General features: G+C 34.7%; 1 protein-coding gene and 1 pseudogene across 1 annotated transcript; both read right to left on the bottom strand.

Annotated features, from left to right (window-relative positions):
• Positions 1-3053: 3053 nt before the first annotated feature.
• On the bottom strand, positions 3054-5303 carry LOC121775259 (annotated as a pseudogene).
• Positions 5304-11745: 6442 nt separating this feature from the next.
• On the bottom strand, positions 11746-15007 carry LOC121773719 (GDP-mannose 3,5-epimerase 2). The gene is made up of 7 exons (XM_042170637.1): positions 14868-15007; positions 13576-13986; positions 13230-13323; positions 13014-13143; positions 12766-12898; positions 12273-12480; positions 11746-12189 (listed from the first exon to the last, which is right to left on the bottom strand). Exons 2-7 carry the CDS (start codon positions 13983-13985, stop codon positions 12034-12036), a joined length of 1131 nt encoding a protein of 376 aa, XP_042026571.1. The 5' UTR covers position 13986; positions 14868-15007; the 3' UTR covers positions 11746-12033.
• Between the last annotated feature and the right edge of the window lie 2387 nt (positions 15008-17394).

The raw sequence follows: 17394 nt of genomic DNA on the forward strand, positions 1-17394 counted from the left end.
AACAATGACGTAGTATAGTATGCCTTTATGATATTAAAAATATTTGTATTTATTTATCATTTGTATTAAAATATGACAATTCCTATTGTGTTATAATCCTTCAATCCAAATAATATATATAAATATAATAATTGGAAATATAATTTCACTTTAAAAAGTATGACAGTATGATCATTGATTCGTGGCATAACTAAATTAATTACTACTACTAAAGTACTGGTGTGATTATAATAGATATAAATACGTCAATATGATCGATGATAACATGGGTAATATATATTAATTAAACCATACCATTTACCAATCTAATTAAAACCTGTCCTAACCCCTAAAATCAGCTTTAGTCGTAACTGTTACGTCAATTATTTGGGATTTTGATTAGATACCTTAATTTATTAATAAAATAGTGACAAGTTGATTAAGATGTATATACTAAATTTCAAGATAATCAAACATCAAGCAAAGTACACTAGGGGAATAAAAGGTAGGTGTCGTAATAAATTAAGCCCTAATCCATGGTGAAGTGTAGGAGATAGGATTAACTTGTTCAAGATAATACTATATAAATAATGACACGCCTCATTAGTTTAACCTTTTTTTACGTATGAGATATAATCTATAACCTAGTGTAAGATAATAGTATTTTTTTTTAATTATTAGAAGTAAAATTTTGATATTGAAAGTTATATTTAATATTTAATTGAGGTGACAAGGATGATTTCATTTATTGATGCATATCTGATATAAAATCAACAACTTTAAGGCGAAAATCGTACATTGTGAACAATTTAATTATTTTGTTTCATTTTATTTAAAGGTAAAAATTGAGCTTAAAACAATTTTTTATTAGACTTGAAAGCATTATTACGTAGAATCGACGGTCCCTACAAGTCCTTTTCTAAAGAAGATAAACATAAAAAATCAGGTTTAACGTATAATTACCCAAACTAATTGAGATTAACAAATAATTTTGTACTTATCTTGGGGTGGTTGAGAAAACTAGATAAAAGGAAGGTATATTTAGGTTCGGTATCTTCACCAACTCTGAAGGAACTAAATAGTTGTTAAATACACCAAATTCAGCCAGTAGATCATCAGCAATCATTTAAGTGCGAATTAATTAATAGGGTTAGAACTTATTTGATAAGCCAACTCTGATTTAAATAATTCATGAGCATTTAATGATTGCTCATATTTTATATCGCATACGTTACTCCGCAAGGGAAAATTAAATTGGATTTGATCAAATGAATATTTTATTTGATGAATTAATCCAAACTAATAGTAGTACATCTTTTTTTACAACGAGTCATAATTAAGCCTCTTTTTTCTTAATAATGCATAGAGTCATTAATTTGTTGTTTTTGTAGAGGAAATAGTCATTAATTAAAATCTTGATAGCATAACTGCATAAGTAGAATTATTCTGTAGATTAATTTCACTAGGTAATTTACATTTAAAAATTGCATGGCTATATAAACACTAGTATAATTTCCCTAATTTAATCACTTTTTCCAATTTAAAAGTCATTTTTGATAAACACAGCTCGAGCTGAAAATATAGCTATTAAAAAAGTATGTCGATTAAAATTGTTTTGCTTAACTTTATCTAGAAAAAAGTCAATGAATTTATTTGATTATCATATGATCTTGAATGACTGAACAAAATAAAAAATTCGATCGAGTTTCAACATGTGACACTATCACATATATACATTCAAATATGTTAAAATTGTATTCGAATTAAATTTATATCTTTGCAAACAGTTTCATTAAATATAAAGTAAATTTGTTAGATATTATTGAGCAGCAGATTTAGTGATTACTACTAAAGTTAAGGATTTTATTTATATTAAACAAGGTTTAACATAACAAGTTCATTTTGGGCTTCATCTGTTAGGACCATAATATTTTTGCTTTCTTTCTTACACAAAAACTGAAACAATTAACCATTTCTTAGCTAACAGAATTTCTTGGTTCAAACATCTAAATTTTTCTTCGAATCTACAAGTTTTCACAATGTTAACAATTTGCTTACAAAAGTGCGTTGTAATATAAAAAGAGATAAACTGTAATAATTACTCAATTACTATACCGATCATTTTGCATTAATTTGTTGCTTGAGTCAATTTAAAGGTTCTTTTTAAAAAGTCAATTTTAAAAAAAAACCATATACATTTATAGCACCTTGAAAGTTTTATCCATTAATTAAAGTAGATCATTAATTGGGCTAATCTCAAAAGGGCTTACTCTAACATGCTTGTAGCTATCCAGTCTAGTTAGATCCACCCTTCTTTATCCAACATTAATTAGGATTTATTAATTAATCCTCTACGACGTCGTTTGGTTTTGATTAGTAAGACATCCTAATTGATTAAATAATTCAACTTTACCAAATGTTTGATTTTGTCATACTCGAACTACTCCCTAATCATCAAATTAAATGAAATTTTTTTATCACCCTACAGCCAGTCAATTATTTAAGCGTTTGCCAAAAAAATGTCCCACTATTTAAGTAATTATCATTTCAATTTTGGGAACAAAATGCTCCGCAAAAAATTTCTAGCAATTAGAATATCGACGTGAAAGCCAAAATGACATGTCAATCGAGTAATCGATGTCTAATTTACATTGTCAAGCTGCTATTTCCATAGCTAGATTTTTTTAGCGAGACACATTTGGATAAACACACCAAACGATACGACGAAATCGACCATTTATCCATATTAATTAATCATTCTCCAATCTATAACACAAAATTCCAAAACTACATTCACACACACAATGTGTATATATATGTGTGTGTGTGTGTGTCAATATGCCACATCTAGATCTTCAAAGCCTTATCTAAACTGAATGGCTCATCAAAGTTTTGCAGTTTCTTGGACCACTCTTGATACATCAACCACTTCAGTATAAAGTATAAACATAAAAACTTTTACCATTTATGGCTTTGACAGCTAACTACTAAAACCATCTTTAGAGAGTGGTGAGCAATTAGGCATTATGTGTACCAATGAAGAAAGCAACCATTTAACAGCAATAGATTCAATCTTCAGACAACAGAGAAAAGGCATTCAATAGCATTGAACAACTAAGAATGAATCAGTAGCAGCTTAACAGTACAAGCATATCATGGATAATTAGATAGAAATGCACTGAATTCGAACAAGGATTCGGGGCCTGAAATACGACTAGAGGAATGCAGCGAGGATCAAAAAAATGGGATGGGGCGATTTTTCACACCTTCTGCTTTATTCTTTGCCATCAGCAGCACGAAGTGAGCCAAGCTGAACAGGAGCTTGCGTCCCCACCACTTTGGACGAACCATAGGTGGAGAGGTCGATGCCCTTAGCTTTCTCCTTCTCCAGTTGCTCCTTCATCCACAAGTATGTGAGTCGACAAGCAACAAAATATGGATAATGGTACCTTAAGTTTCATGGAAGGTGCCCAACCAAGTTTTTCTTTGATTAGAGTGTTGTCTGAGTTTCGACCACGCACACCCTCTGGCACGGGAATCTGATGGATTGGGAGCTTCTTGTCATCAAAGCTCAGCCATCTCATTCATGCTAACCATCTCATCGCTTCCAATATTGACAGGCTCCCGGAAGTCAGATTTCGTTTATCTGAAATTAATCGATAAGATAAGCAACTCAGACGACATATAATCGATTTACCAACTGAAACCTCTAGCTAAATGTAACATGAAAATTAAAAGCAGCCATTTTATAGCTAAACGCTAACTCCAAACATCAAAACATAACAAATGAATATGTACCATCTGAGGCATTTGAAGGTTATTTTCTCCTTTCGAGCAATGTTAAAAGAACAAATAAATTCTCTAACCAGCAGCATTATTCGGTTTTATGATATAACAAAAAACCACACTATTATTCAGCAGTGAAATTTGAATGCAACAAAACTCCACCTATTGGGTAAATTTCATACCTTAAAACACCCTAAACATTCATCAATAAAGGTAAATGACCGTGTTTGCTTGCCATCTCCCCACATCTCAAATTTATCAGTAGCAGTCAGGGCTTTCCTACAGAATGCAGCTGGTGCTTTCTCCCTCCCACCTATAGCAACACATGATATAAATCCTTACGCAACCTTATTCGTTTAACTTGTCTCTTTTTTGCAATTGCAACAATAATACTAAACATTCTAGTTTACCTTTCCATGTCCCGAATGGGCAATAAATGTTATGGAACCTTCCTATGCGGCACTCGATACCAAAGTCCTTGTTGTAGTGTTTACACAACTCCTCGGTAGCCAGCTTCTCTAGACCATAAGCATCTTGAGGCTACGCCAATCACCAAAATACGATCATGTCAGTAATGGAAAATAAAATGTAAAAACAATTTAATCGAGATAGGAGGCGAAAAAACCTCTGCAGGCCATGCATCAGCCTCCTTCGAGCTAACGTTGGTCTCCAACTGCTTAAATTCGGGATAGATACAAGCGCTGAAGGCATAGAAAAACCTATACCCCAAAATTAAAGTCCATTTCAGTGCCTTCCCTGCAAAATTATGTTATAGAAAGAAAGAAGACCTTTTAATCCCATTGATCCTTGCAGCCTCAATCATGTTAAAGCTGATCATTGTGTTGTTGTACATGATGGATGTGGCTCACTTCGAATGGAATAAACATAACAAGAAACATTAAAAATCACAGAATAGTTGTTAACCCAAAGAAGGATCAAAGAGAAACCTAAGACATATCCAACCAATGTGATTCACAAAAGAAAGAATAAAAAGATGAATGCTTAGGCATTCAACTTTACATGTTGATAGATTACAAAGAATTACTCTTGCAACATAGATAATGCATAACAACACACTCATAACAGCAAGAAATGAATGTAAAAATCCAAAACAGAACTCCATTCATCAACAAAAATTGGACTTTGTTACTATTTGGCAAGAAACACAGCATATACACATAACATAAATGCTGCTCAAATTTCAAATGCAAATTCACTCAAACTGGTATGAAAAAAAACAACTAGTGGAATTCTAAGCCATCACTTCACACATTAATCAAAAGAGACAAACAGATTTTACAAGGCATGAATTTTAGTATTTTACAACACCTAACTCAGATAGAGGTTCTCAGTCAAATTAAAAAACAGATTACCACGTAAAATGCATGAATTTTGAAAACAATCAACAAAACAAATGAACGAGAAACTATTCAGGAATTAAATGGGGAATAATCAATTACATGAGGATTATTAGAGTAGAGATGCGAATAGAGGAAAATTCTGCAAATAATTATCTTTGAATTTGAATGGATATGTGCTCTCTATGATTGCGCTATTTATACACACAACAGATGCTATTTTCCGAAATTGTGAGGACTTAAATTATAGGGGGCCTATAAGGATATGGTTTTGGTTTTGAAAAAAATAATTTATTTTTTCTCCTACTACTTTTACCCGTTTATGTCATATCCTCATTTATAAAAATTATTATGTGATAGATCAGAATTTGACTAAATTTTGTGATTTTTTTTGCTAATTGACCTTGAAATTATTGGTGATTTAATAAAACTATTTCACGCTACTAATAATTATTGACGAAATGATAAAACACGAATTTGATTTACATAATTTAATATTGATTTACAAGAATCCAATAAAGATTGACCAATAATTATTAATTTCATGTTATTGTGTTGAAAATTGTAGCCCATTAGATTTAGCCAATTATGTATAGTAAATTGAACAATATATCTGTTATTGTAATTATCAATTGTTTCGGGCAATTTTGTTAATTTTGACATAGTTAAAGAGATGTTGTGTGGTGCGCATGACTGCGCGAGCCTATGGTGCGCTCCACAAAAAACAAGAGAAATTAACAGGCTAATCAATACTTAAAGCCATGATTAATGTCATAAATATTACAATTAATATCATTAATAACGGTAGTAAATTTTCCCGGTTTGGTGTGACAATTTCACTTTTAACAAAAAAAAATACATTATTCAATAGTAAGTCTGCCTTTCTCACTCGAAAAGGCGAGTGTGAAAATCTGATAAAATGCTTTGGTACATTTATTAGTCTCTTCGTCTTTATTATTATTATTATTATTATTAGATTATTATTATTATTATTATTATTATTATTATATTATTATTAGGATTATTATTATTATATTATTATTATTATTATTATTATTATTATTATTATTATTATTATTATTATTAGGATATTAGGATATTATTATTATTATTAGGATTATTATTATTATTATTATTATTATTATTATTAGGATTAGGATTAGGATTATTAGATTATTATTATTATTATTATTATTATTATTATTAGGATTATTATTAGGATTATTATTATTATATGAGGAGGAGGAGTAGAGGAGGATGAGGAGGAGAGGTAGGAGGAGTAGGAGGAGGAGGAGGAGGAGGGTAGGAGGAGGAGGAGGAGGAGGAGGAGGAGGAGGAGGAGGAGGAGGAGGAGGAGGAGGAGGAGGAGGAGGAGGAGGAGGAGAGGAGGAGGAGGAGTAGGAGGAGGAGGAGGAGGAGGAGGAGGAGGAGGATGAGGAGGAGGAGGATGAGGAGGAGGAGGAGGAGTAGGAGGAGGAGGAGGAGGAGGAGGAGGAGTAGGAGGAGGAGGAGGAGGAGAGGGAGTAGGAGGAGGAGGAGGATGAGGCGTAGGAGGAGGAGGAGGAGGAGGAGGAGATGAGGAGGAGAGTAGGAGGAGGAGCTGAGGAGGAGGAGGAGGAGGAGGAGAGGAGGATGAGGATGAGGAGGAGGAGGAGGAGGAGGAGAGGAGGAGAGGAGGAGGAGAGGAGGAGGTATGAGGCGTAGGAGGAGAGGAGGAGGAGGTAGGATGTAGGAGGAGGATGATGGAGGATGGAGGAGGAGGATGAGGAGGAGGAGGAGAGTAGGATGAGGAGGAGGAGGAGGAGGAGAGTAGAGATAGTGAGTAGAGAGAGGATGAGGAGGGGAGAGGATGAGGATGAGTAGGAGGAGGAGGAGGAGGAGGAGGAGAAGGAGGAGGAGTAGCGGAGGAGGCGGAGGAGAGGAGGAGGAGGAGAGGAGGAGGAGTAGGAGGAGGAGGAGGAGGATTAGATTAGGATAGGAGGATTAGGAGAGGATTATTAGGATTATTAGGAGGATTAGGAGGATTATTAGGATATTATTATTAGGATGATTAGATTATTATTAGGAGGAGGATTATTAGGATTATTATTATTAGGATTATTATTATTATTATTATTAGGATTATTATTAGATTATTATTAGATTATTATATTATTATTATTATTATTATTATTATTATTATTATTATTAGGATTATTATTATTATTATATTATTTTTATTAGGTCTTATTATTATTTATTATTATTATTATTATTATTATTATTATTATTATTATTATTATTTATTATTATATTATTATTATTATTATTATTATTATTATTATTATTATTATTATTATTATTATTATTATTATTATTATTATTATTATTATTATTATTATTATTATTATTATTATTATTATTATTATTATTATTATTATTATTATTATTATTATTATTATTATTTATTATTATTATTATTATTATTATTATTATATTATTATTATTATTATTATTATTATTATTATTATTATTATTATTATTATATATTATTATTATATTATATTATTATTATATTATTATTATTATGACTCTAGGTTTACCATTTTAGTTCGTCCGTTATTAGAAGTCTCAGTTCACTTTTATTATAAATGGTAGGTAAACTTTATTTTTTTTTCATTAACTCATTTCACTCATATTCTATTAACTAATAATCTCTTCGTCCCTGAAAAGTTATCACTTATTTCAATTTTCGTTCATCCCTAAAAATTTGTCACCTTTCACTTTTTTATTTTTGTTAGTGAACCTCGCATTCCACTAACTCATACTCACTCACTTTCTATTATAAATCTAATATATACGAGTAGGGCTCACATGCCACTAACTTTTTCAACACACTTTCTATTAGTACATTTCCTAGAACCTGTGACCAGTCAAATAGTGACAAATTATAAGGAACGGAGGGAGTATATAAAAATGGATCTCACATTCCACTATCTTTTCTCACCCACTTTTCTTTACATATTTTAAAACTCGTGTCGAACTCAAATGGGACTCCTAATGGCGGACGGAGGGAGTATTGCTTTTTCTTATTCAGTACTGCATTACATTTGTTATTACTTTTTGTTTTGTTGTTAAGAGAATATCAGTATTGTGTATGTGAGTTGGGCAAGCGGCAGAGAGGTTAATGTTTGAAATCAAACGTTTCAAATTTGAATCCTTCGTAGTGCGGCCTTTAAATATAAATTCATTTATCCATAAAAAAATTGTTAATATTATATTGAGTATAAGTGTGTTGAGCTTTAGGGGTATTTAAAGTATTGTTTATATAATTAACTACTCTTTTTTATCCTACAAATATCTAGGAGTGATCAATTGTTAACTCATCATTTAATTGCTAACTACAACTAATTTAAGACCATATGATTTTAGAAATCTTGTGGTCTAAAATTTATCACGTGTAATTTTCATTTTTATTAATTAAATCGAAAAAGATAAAAAAAACTATCAAATTAGGGTTTTGGATGAAAATGTCAATATAGTGTTTCGAAAATATCAATACAATGCTTTGAGAATGTCAACACAATGCTTTGAGAATGTTAACACATTGTTTATATTGACATTCTACATGTATTATATTGACATATTTTATATACTATGTTGAAATTTGTTACCGTACGAAAAATTGAAATTTTTTATAAAAAAATTCAAATTTTGACATCGGAACATATACAAGTGAGATCTCGTTAGAATCCTTATGAAATTATCTTTAATTTGATATATGTTGTGCAAAAACATAATTTAAATCGAGAAAGTTATATGCGTTTTAAAGTTATTGGATATTTTTCAAAAGTTAGTTATAACTAATTTGTTGTAAATTTTAATTTAGTGTGTAATTTTAATTTTAATTTTAATTTTAATTTTAATTTTAATTTTAATTTTAATTTTAATTTTAATTTTAATTCTACTTCGTGTAGTCGTGTTCTTCTAATTACGTATAGCCCGGTAAATTTGTTCATAATTACTTGAAACATTATAAAATGAAAGTTGATTATAAAATTTGGAGGCTATTGGAGTTGTCCACTATAGTGGCAGACACAAAATTTTGGGGCTATGGACAACAAAACTGGGGCTATGGACAAAAACTGGGCGGGGCTATTGGGCGTGTCCGCCTTATAGTGGACACTCTTAGAGCATCCACAATAGGAATAACCCAGCAATAGCCCAGCCATAGCCTAGCCACAAACTCCTCTTGCCACATCATCAGCCCTAAAAATAATCCTCCCACATCATTAAGACAAACAAATAGCCCAGGCATAGCCCAACCATAGCCTAGCCACATCACTCAAAATTATATAAAATAAATAATTAACAATCACACAACATACATAAATAAGTAATACTATTAAAATTTTAAAAAGTACATTAATTAAAAAAATGTAAAATAAAATTAAAAAAGTACATTAATTAAAAAAAGTACATTAATTTAAAAAATTCACTCCTCGTCTCCGTCGCCGCCTCCGTCGCCACCGTAGCCGCCGCCTCCACCCAAATTGTCACGCATGCTCACGAGCAATGCGTGAAGAAAACTCTTTTCCTCGGGGTCCGTCGCCGCACGCCATTCGGCTAACGTCTTGACCATCTGAGCGCGCGTTTGTTGACGCGCGAAGAATTTGAGATCCTCTGTGGACTGGCCAAGGGGGGATGCCGACTGGACCTCCTGGGAACCCCCGGTGACCCCCCTGTCTCCCGTTGCGCCCGCTTTTGCCCAGCCGGGCGAGGTCGACGAGCAAACGAACGAGGGGTGGGGATCACCTGGGCCGTCTCGGGGAGGTCGTGGGAACCACCGCTGCTGGCGCTGTAATCACCGGTGTAGTTCAGTCGTTGCTTCTTCGGCCAGTCAGCGTCGACACCTGCTCGAAACTTCTCGGATTCATTCAGCACCACAAAGTAGTTCCAGTAGGTGAAATCCTTATGCAACTTGGGCTGGGGGAAGCCTTTCTCCGATATCCCCCTGCAGTCATCCTCCATTTGGCCACTGCTCTGCATGCGAAGGGCGTTGGTGTACAAGCTTGAAAATCGGGAGACCGCAGCCCTGATTCGGTCCCACGCCTTCCGGCAATCCTCCCCGGTGCGTGGCCTCCCCTCCGGGCAAAATGTCTGGTAGGCTGCTGCTATTTTAGCCCAGAAGTTGATGATCCTCTGATTGTTCGAAGTGAGGGGATCATCGCAAACACTCACCCACGCCTTAGACAGCGCGACGTTCTCCGCATCGGTCCACCTCCTCCGTACCGAGCAGTCGTCCTCACCCGGCTGCGACGACTCGCCGACCCTCTTCCCCTTGCCCTTCTTCTTTGGGGCGCGACGACCCCGCACTGCCCCCCCTGCTTGAACGGGAGTATCCGGAACTCCGAGAATATCAAACCCCAACTCCTTTAAGAAAAAAGTCTCAAATTGCGTGAACTGCGCCTCCGTTGGGGTCGATGTTTGCGAAGAAGCAGTCGAAAATTCAAAACTGGGGCGATAGACGTTTTCCTCCCTCGGCGTCCCCTGCGTCGCCGGTACCCCTCCTGTCGGGGGTTGCATCGCCGCCCCCCCCCCCCCGACAGCATCTGCATCTCGGGCACCCCCCGGCATCATCTGCATACCGGGGTTGCATCCCCGGTACCCCCTGCCACGCCGGCATACTCCCCCCAGCTGCCATCCCAGGCATATTCCCCCCGGCTGCCATACCGGGCATCATCCCCTGCCACGGATACATGTTGTAGTACCCTGGCATCAGACCCCATCCACCTGCCACGGGTACCGGGGGAGTTTGAGGCCCGCTCGTCACTTGAATACCTTCGTTGTTGTTCTCCATTTCGCGTTGTTGCTCTTGTACAGAAATTAAGATAGAGAGAAAACTCGTTAAAACAAGTGATGCGAATGAAAATGATGTGCAAAGCGCGTATATATAGTGTTTCGAAAATTAATTAAAAAAAATCCGTTGGGCGATGCGCTCGGCGATCCGGACCCTGCAATGGCGCCGAGCGCATCGCCGAGCGCTAGGCGATTTTTTTTTTTGAAAACCGCTTGGCGGTTGCAATGGTTCGCCGAGCGCACCGCCTAGCGCAGGGGCTCGGCTAGGCGGTGCGCTAGGCGCCATTGTGCATGTTTTTATTGATCGTATTGACATGATCGTATTTGACAACATTAATCGAGAAATATGTGCATTTTCCATTTTCGTCCCACAAAAATATGTGCATTTTCCATTTCCGTCCGTCCCATAAAAATATGTGCATTCTATTTTTGAAAAATTAGTACGTATCAATTTAATAATGTAAGTCCCACTATCTATTAACACTGCTTTTTAACTATAATTTTTTTCATCTATCTTACTTTATCAATTTTATCTTAAATCCCGTGTCATAGCCATTGCCTATATTTTTATGAGACGGAGGAAGTACTATTTAAACAATCAATTAGTTCCTAAATTAAAGCCAAAAAATAAAACTTAGAGAAATAGAATAAAGAGGAGGAATTCAAAAACTTTGATTTCATTATCTATTTTGTAAATCTGAGACGCATTCTATATTCATTTCATTCAAATTTTACTAAGACGATCACTACTAATAGTGCAGACTGCAGAGTATCTAGACCCCCATTGAACAAATCAAGAGAGCAATAAAGCAACTAGTATATAACAACAATAGATTCAATGTTCATACAGGAGAGATAACAACATTGAACTACAAAGAATGAACCAGCAGCAGCAGCTTCATAATACAAGCATATCATGTGTTATTAGATGGAAATGCACTGAACTCGAAGTCTCAAACGAAAGAAAACGGATTGAATAAGAGCCTAATAGACAAGTAACGGAATACAAAATACGGAACGAAGCACACACACATGGGCACATGGGATGGGCAGCTTTTTCGCACCTTCTGCTTCATTCTTTGCCATCAGCAGCGCGAAGTGAGCCAAGCTGAACAGGAGCCTGCGTCCCCACCACTTTGGACGAACCATAGGTGGAGAGGTCGATGCCCTTAGCTTTCTCCTTCTCCAGTTGCTCCTTGATCCAGAAGTATGTGATCCTCAATCCATCCTGTGGAAATGTCGGGGATGAGTAACATGTCGGATTTGAGATGAAACGGAAGTTGATATGCAAGCCAATAAGGATAATGGTACCTTAAGTTTCATGGAAGGTGCCCAACCAAGTTTTTCCTTGATTAGAGTGTTGTCTGAATTTCGACCACGCACACCCTCTGGCCCGGGAATGTGATGGATTGGGAGCTTCTTGTCATCAAAGCTCAGCACAATCTCAGCCATCTCGTTCATGCTCACCATCTCATCGCTTCCAATATTGACAGGCTCCCGGAAGTCAGATTTCGTTAATCTGAAAATAGGACCAAAGTTACATACAATTACCGTTTTAGTTATATCTAGAGTAACAGAAAATAACTCCATAAGATAAGCAACTCGGAACTCATAAATAAACGACATACCACCTGAATCTTTAGCTTAAAGTAGCATGAGAAGTAAAAGCCTTTTCTTATAGTGTCAAATTATACAAACACCAACTCCAAACAATAAAAAGGAACAAATAAAAAGAAAATCACACCATCGTTCAGCAGTGAAATATCAATGAAACAAAACTCCAGTTATTGGGCAAATTTCATACCTTAAAACACCCTCAACACATTCATCAATGAAGGTGAATGATCGTGTTTGCTTGCCATCTCCCCACATCTCAAATTTATCAGTAGCAGTCAGGGCTTTCCTACAGAAAGCTGCTGGTGCTTTCTCCCTCCCACCTATAGCAACAGATGATATAAATCTTACACAACATTTTTTTATCTTTTAATTTCTTTCATTTTTCGGGAGGGGGAGGGTTAAGGGTCAACAACAATAAATAACATTCTAGTTTACCTTTCCACGTCCCGAATGGACCATAAATATTATGGAACCTTCCTATGCGGCACTCAATACCAAAGTCCTTGTTGTAGTGTTTACACAACTCCTCGGTAGCCAGCTTCTCAAGCCCATAAGCATCTTGAGGCTAAGTCAATCACCAAAATACAACTCATGTCAGTAATGGAAAATAAAATGTAAAAACAATTTAATCGAGATAGGAGGTGAAAAAACCTCTGCAGGCCATGCATCAGCCTCCTTCAAGCTCACGTTCGTCTCCAACTGCTTAAATTCAGGATAGATACAAGCACTGGATGCATAGAAAAACCTAAACCCCAAAATTAAAATCCATTTCAGTTCTTCGCTTCAAATGTGTATCTTAGCGCATCAATTTTCACAAATGAAACCAACACCAAATAAGTCAAAGAAGGGAACAGTTTAATTGTACAAGAATCTTTTTGTCTATAACAAATGGATCTAGAATCACATAGCCGAAATTGAAATGTTCTGCATAAAAAATGATGATTATTCACTTCAAGTTACGTTCTATGCGAAAGATATCAGTTGTAAGAAAGAAGACCTTTTAATCCCATTAATCCTAGCAGCCTCAATCATGTTAAAGCTGATCATTGTGTTGTTGTACATGATGACGGAGTGGTTCGACTGGATGAACCCCATCCCACCCATATCAGCAGCAAGATTGAACACATGATCAACTTTTTCAGTAACTTTCAAACAGTTATCCATCACCCTCAGATCCACGAGATGGAATTCGTGACAGAACATGTCCTCAGGCATATGCTCATTTTTCTTCCAGTCAGAAGCAATGATGTAATGGCCCTCGCTCTTCAGACGCCTAGCAATATGAGAAGCAATAAACCCACCAGCTCCTGTTATGGAAATCCGGAGCTTCTCCGAGGGCCAGTATGGCTCCCTCTCCAGCTCTTGGTAGGTGTATTCTCCGTATGTGGTTTCACCAACAGTTCCCATTCTGCAATCAGGACGGACAAATATTTACCAACCAAATCAACTAAACAAAGCTAAATAAAACTCCACAACCAAATCTACAAAAAAAGAGGAGACATTGAGAACAGCCAAACAGAGCTAACACCAAACTCGGGTCGAATAAGTCTATCCGCGAAAGATATAGACAAGAATAATGAACAAACACCAAATAATCATAATTCATAAGCATAATAATGTCTCATGATTCAAACCTTAGGGCGATGTGGCTCATTTCCTACAAGTAATAGAATAAACATAACTAGAAGCATTAAAAATCATTGAAAATCTGTCACAACTTCATTCATCATCAAAAGTTACACAATCTCTTTCCTAAGCATCAAAGAGAAACTTAAGAGATATCAAACTAACATGATTAAGAAAAGGAAACGATAAAGATGAAAGCTTGACATTCAACTTTACATGTTGATGGAAAACAAGGAATTACTCTTGTTACATAGATAATGCATAACAACAGACTCATAACAGCTTACACAACTTTTTTCAATACAATACAGAACAAGAAATGAGTGCAAAATTCCCAAATTTCATTCATCATCAAAGGTTCAGTTAATAAAAATTGGACTTTGTTATTTTTACAGCATATACATACAACAAAATGCCTCTCAAAATTCAAATGCCAAATTCACATAAACTGGAATGAAGAAAACAACTATTGGAACTCTAAGCCATCGTCACTTCACCTATTAATCCAAAGAGAAACGGAAAAGGCCAGAATTTTATCAAACCCAACTCAGAAATTGAGGTTCTCAGCCAAATTAAGGAACAGATTGCCACGTAAAAGGCATGAATTTCGAAAACAATCAACCACAAAAATGTATACGAATAAAAGGGGCAAGAATCAATTACCTCAAGATGATAGCAGATACAGGAAAATGCTGCAAACAATTATCTTTGAATTTGAAAAGATATGTGCTCTATGATACCGCAATATATACACACAACATTAGCTATTTTCCAAAATTGTGAGGTCAGAATCTGTACGGGACCTTTAAAGATATGATTTTGATTTGGAAAAAAATTATTTATCTTTTCGACTTTTACTGCTACCACGTTTATTTTCTATTCTTTTATTCTAAATTATTAGCGATTTTTAAAAATATTTCACGCTATTGATGATTACATTTAATTAACATTAATTCTTAATCAGTGGGGTACAAAATACTTTGTATTATTGATGATTAAATTAAATACACTTATTATGTGAAAATCGAACAGTTTACTTGTTGAATCTCAGGTAACATTGTATTGTTTCGGACTTTCGGTATACATATTTTTGTTCATTTTCAAATAGTTCAAATAAGTTACTGTACTTAATTATTAAATGTTTTAGATTGATTTATTGAATGACCGAAAGCTTAGAATAAAAACTACTACTACAACAACTATCATTTTTACTAACTAAAATTGTACTATGACAATTTCCCTTTTATTTTATCTTTGAAATAAAAATTTACTACAGTATTAAATAGTAAGTGTCGGTTTTCCGACAAAATGTTTATTTTACATTTATTATTACTTTTTTTGCTTTGCTGTAAATATAATTCTACATTAATAGTATATATATTACAACTACATCATTATCACATGACCGATTAGAGTGTTTGCTTACTTTCTATATCACCAATTGTTTCTTTATTTTGGTTCTTTTATTTAGCCGCATTTACTTATATTCACATTTCACAAATATCACCATTATGTGTATCATTAATGTTGTCTTAGTTCACAATCAATAGTTATATTTTACATTTTGAATTAATCCTAAAAAGTAATCACTTTATGTTTTAATTTTAATTTTATATTATAAAGCGAGTCTTAATTATCTATTAATGCTTTCATTTTTTCTATTTTATCAATTTTGTATTAAAATTTATATCAATAGTTATATTTTACATTTTGAATTAATCCTAAAAATTAATCACTTTATGTTTTAATTTTAATGTTTTATAATAAAGTGAGTCTTAATTATCTACTAATGCTTTCAATTTTTTCTATTTTATCAATTTTGTATTAAAATTTATATTGTCGGCTATTAAAATTACTCCGTATTATTTATATACTATTAGTTTTATAATAAAATGTGAGTGAGAATGAGTTAGTTAAATGTAGGGTCCACTACCGAAAATGATAAAAGTGAAATGTGATAAATTTTTATGAACGGACGAAAATAGAAATAAGTGACAAATTTCTCAGAGAGTATTTTGCACAATATTTAAAGAGGAAGACGTTATGATATCGCACTTCCAAGCTTCGAGTAGTCATTCAAATTGATTTGACGAACAATTAACATCTTGACAATGATTAATCTCACCAAATAATTGTCCTTTTAGAAGTAAAGACAAAATTTCCTCGTGCAACAAAACTTCGAAAATAAAAAACTAATTATCGTGTGATGTAACCACGTCCAATATAAGAGATGTATCGGACGGACTATCGTCCGCCACTGTAGCCATGCGGACAATGGCACATCCATCATCCGTGCCCTATGCTTCGTCCGCGGACGATTGAGCTTCGACCATGCATCGTCCGCGGTATCGTCCGCCCCGCTGCGGACGATACCGCGGACGATGCAACACGTTTTCCTTTTTTTTTAATTCTTCAAATATTATATATGTATACACCACAAAATGTCATATTTAATTAGTATTGTAGGATTTGCCTTTAATTGTAATGTTTTTTTTATAATTTTGCATGACATATTTGAAAACATAAAAACTTAATTAGCAAAATAGTAGTGAAACCTATAGGGCGTTCCACTGCAGGTGAAAGGGTAAGAGGATAAAATGCTGATGTGGCGGAGCATAGGGCGCCTTATAGGGTGGACTATAGGGCGCCCCATTGTGGATGCTATAAATGCTCTTCGGGTCTTCTATAGAATTATAGTTGGGGTATCAATATCATTGTTTTGGTACGATTTCGAAAGTCTATTTTATACTCCCTCCGTCCCCTAATAGGAGTCGCTCTTTGACCGGGCACGAGTTTTAAGAAATGTAGAGAAAAGTTGGTTGAAAAAGTTAGTGGAATGTGAGATCCACATTTTTATATTGGTTTTATAATAAAATGTGAGTGGAGTGAGTTAGTGGAATGTGAGGCCTACTACCATTTATGGTAAAAATGAAGAGTGACTCTTAATGGGGGACGACCCAAAATAGAAATTAGCGACTCTTATTCGGGGACGGAGGGAGTAATTTATTAATTAAAATTTTGAATCTAAGAAACTAAAGAGTGTACCGTAAATCAGGAACAAATAAACGAATTTAGGCAGCCTTAGCGGTAGAATTGGCTCAGGAGTTGATTTAGAATTTTTTAGACAATATTGAATTGCTCAAGATTAGTTCGATTTACTTACAAATTTTTTTTGAATTAATTAAAAAAT

This window comes from Salvia splendens, chromosome 17 (assembly GCF_004379255.2).
Source record: "Salvia splendens isolate huo1 chromosome 17, SspV2, whole genome shotgun sequence".
Lineage (NCBI taxonomy): Eukaryota > Viridiplantae > Streptophyta > Magnoliopsida > Lamiales > Lamiaceae > Salvia > Salvia splendens.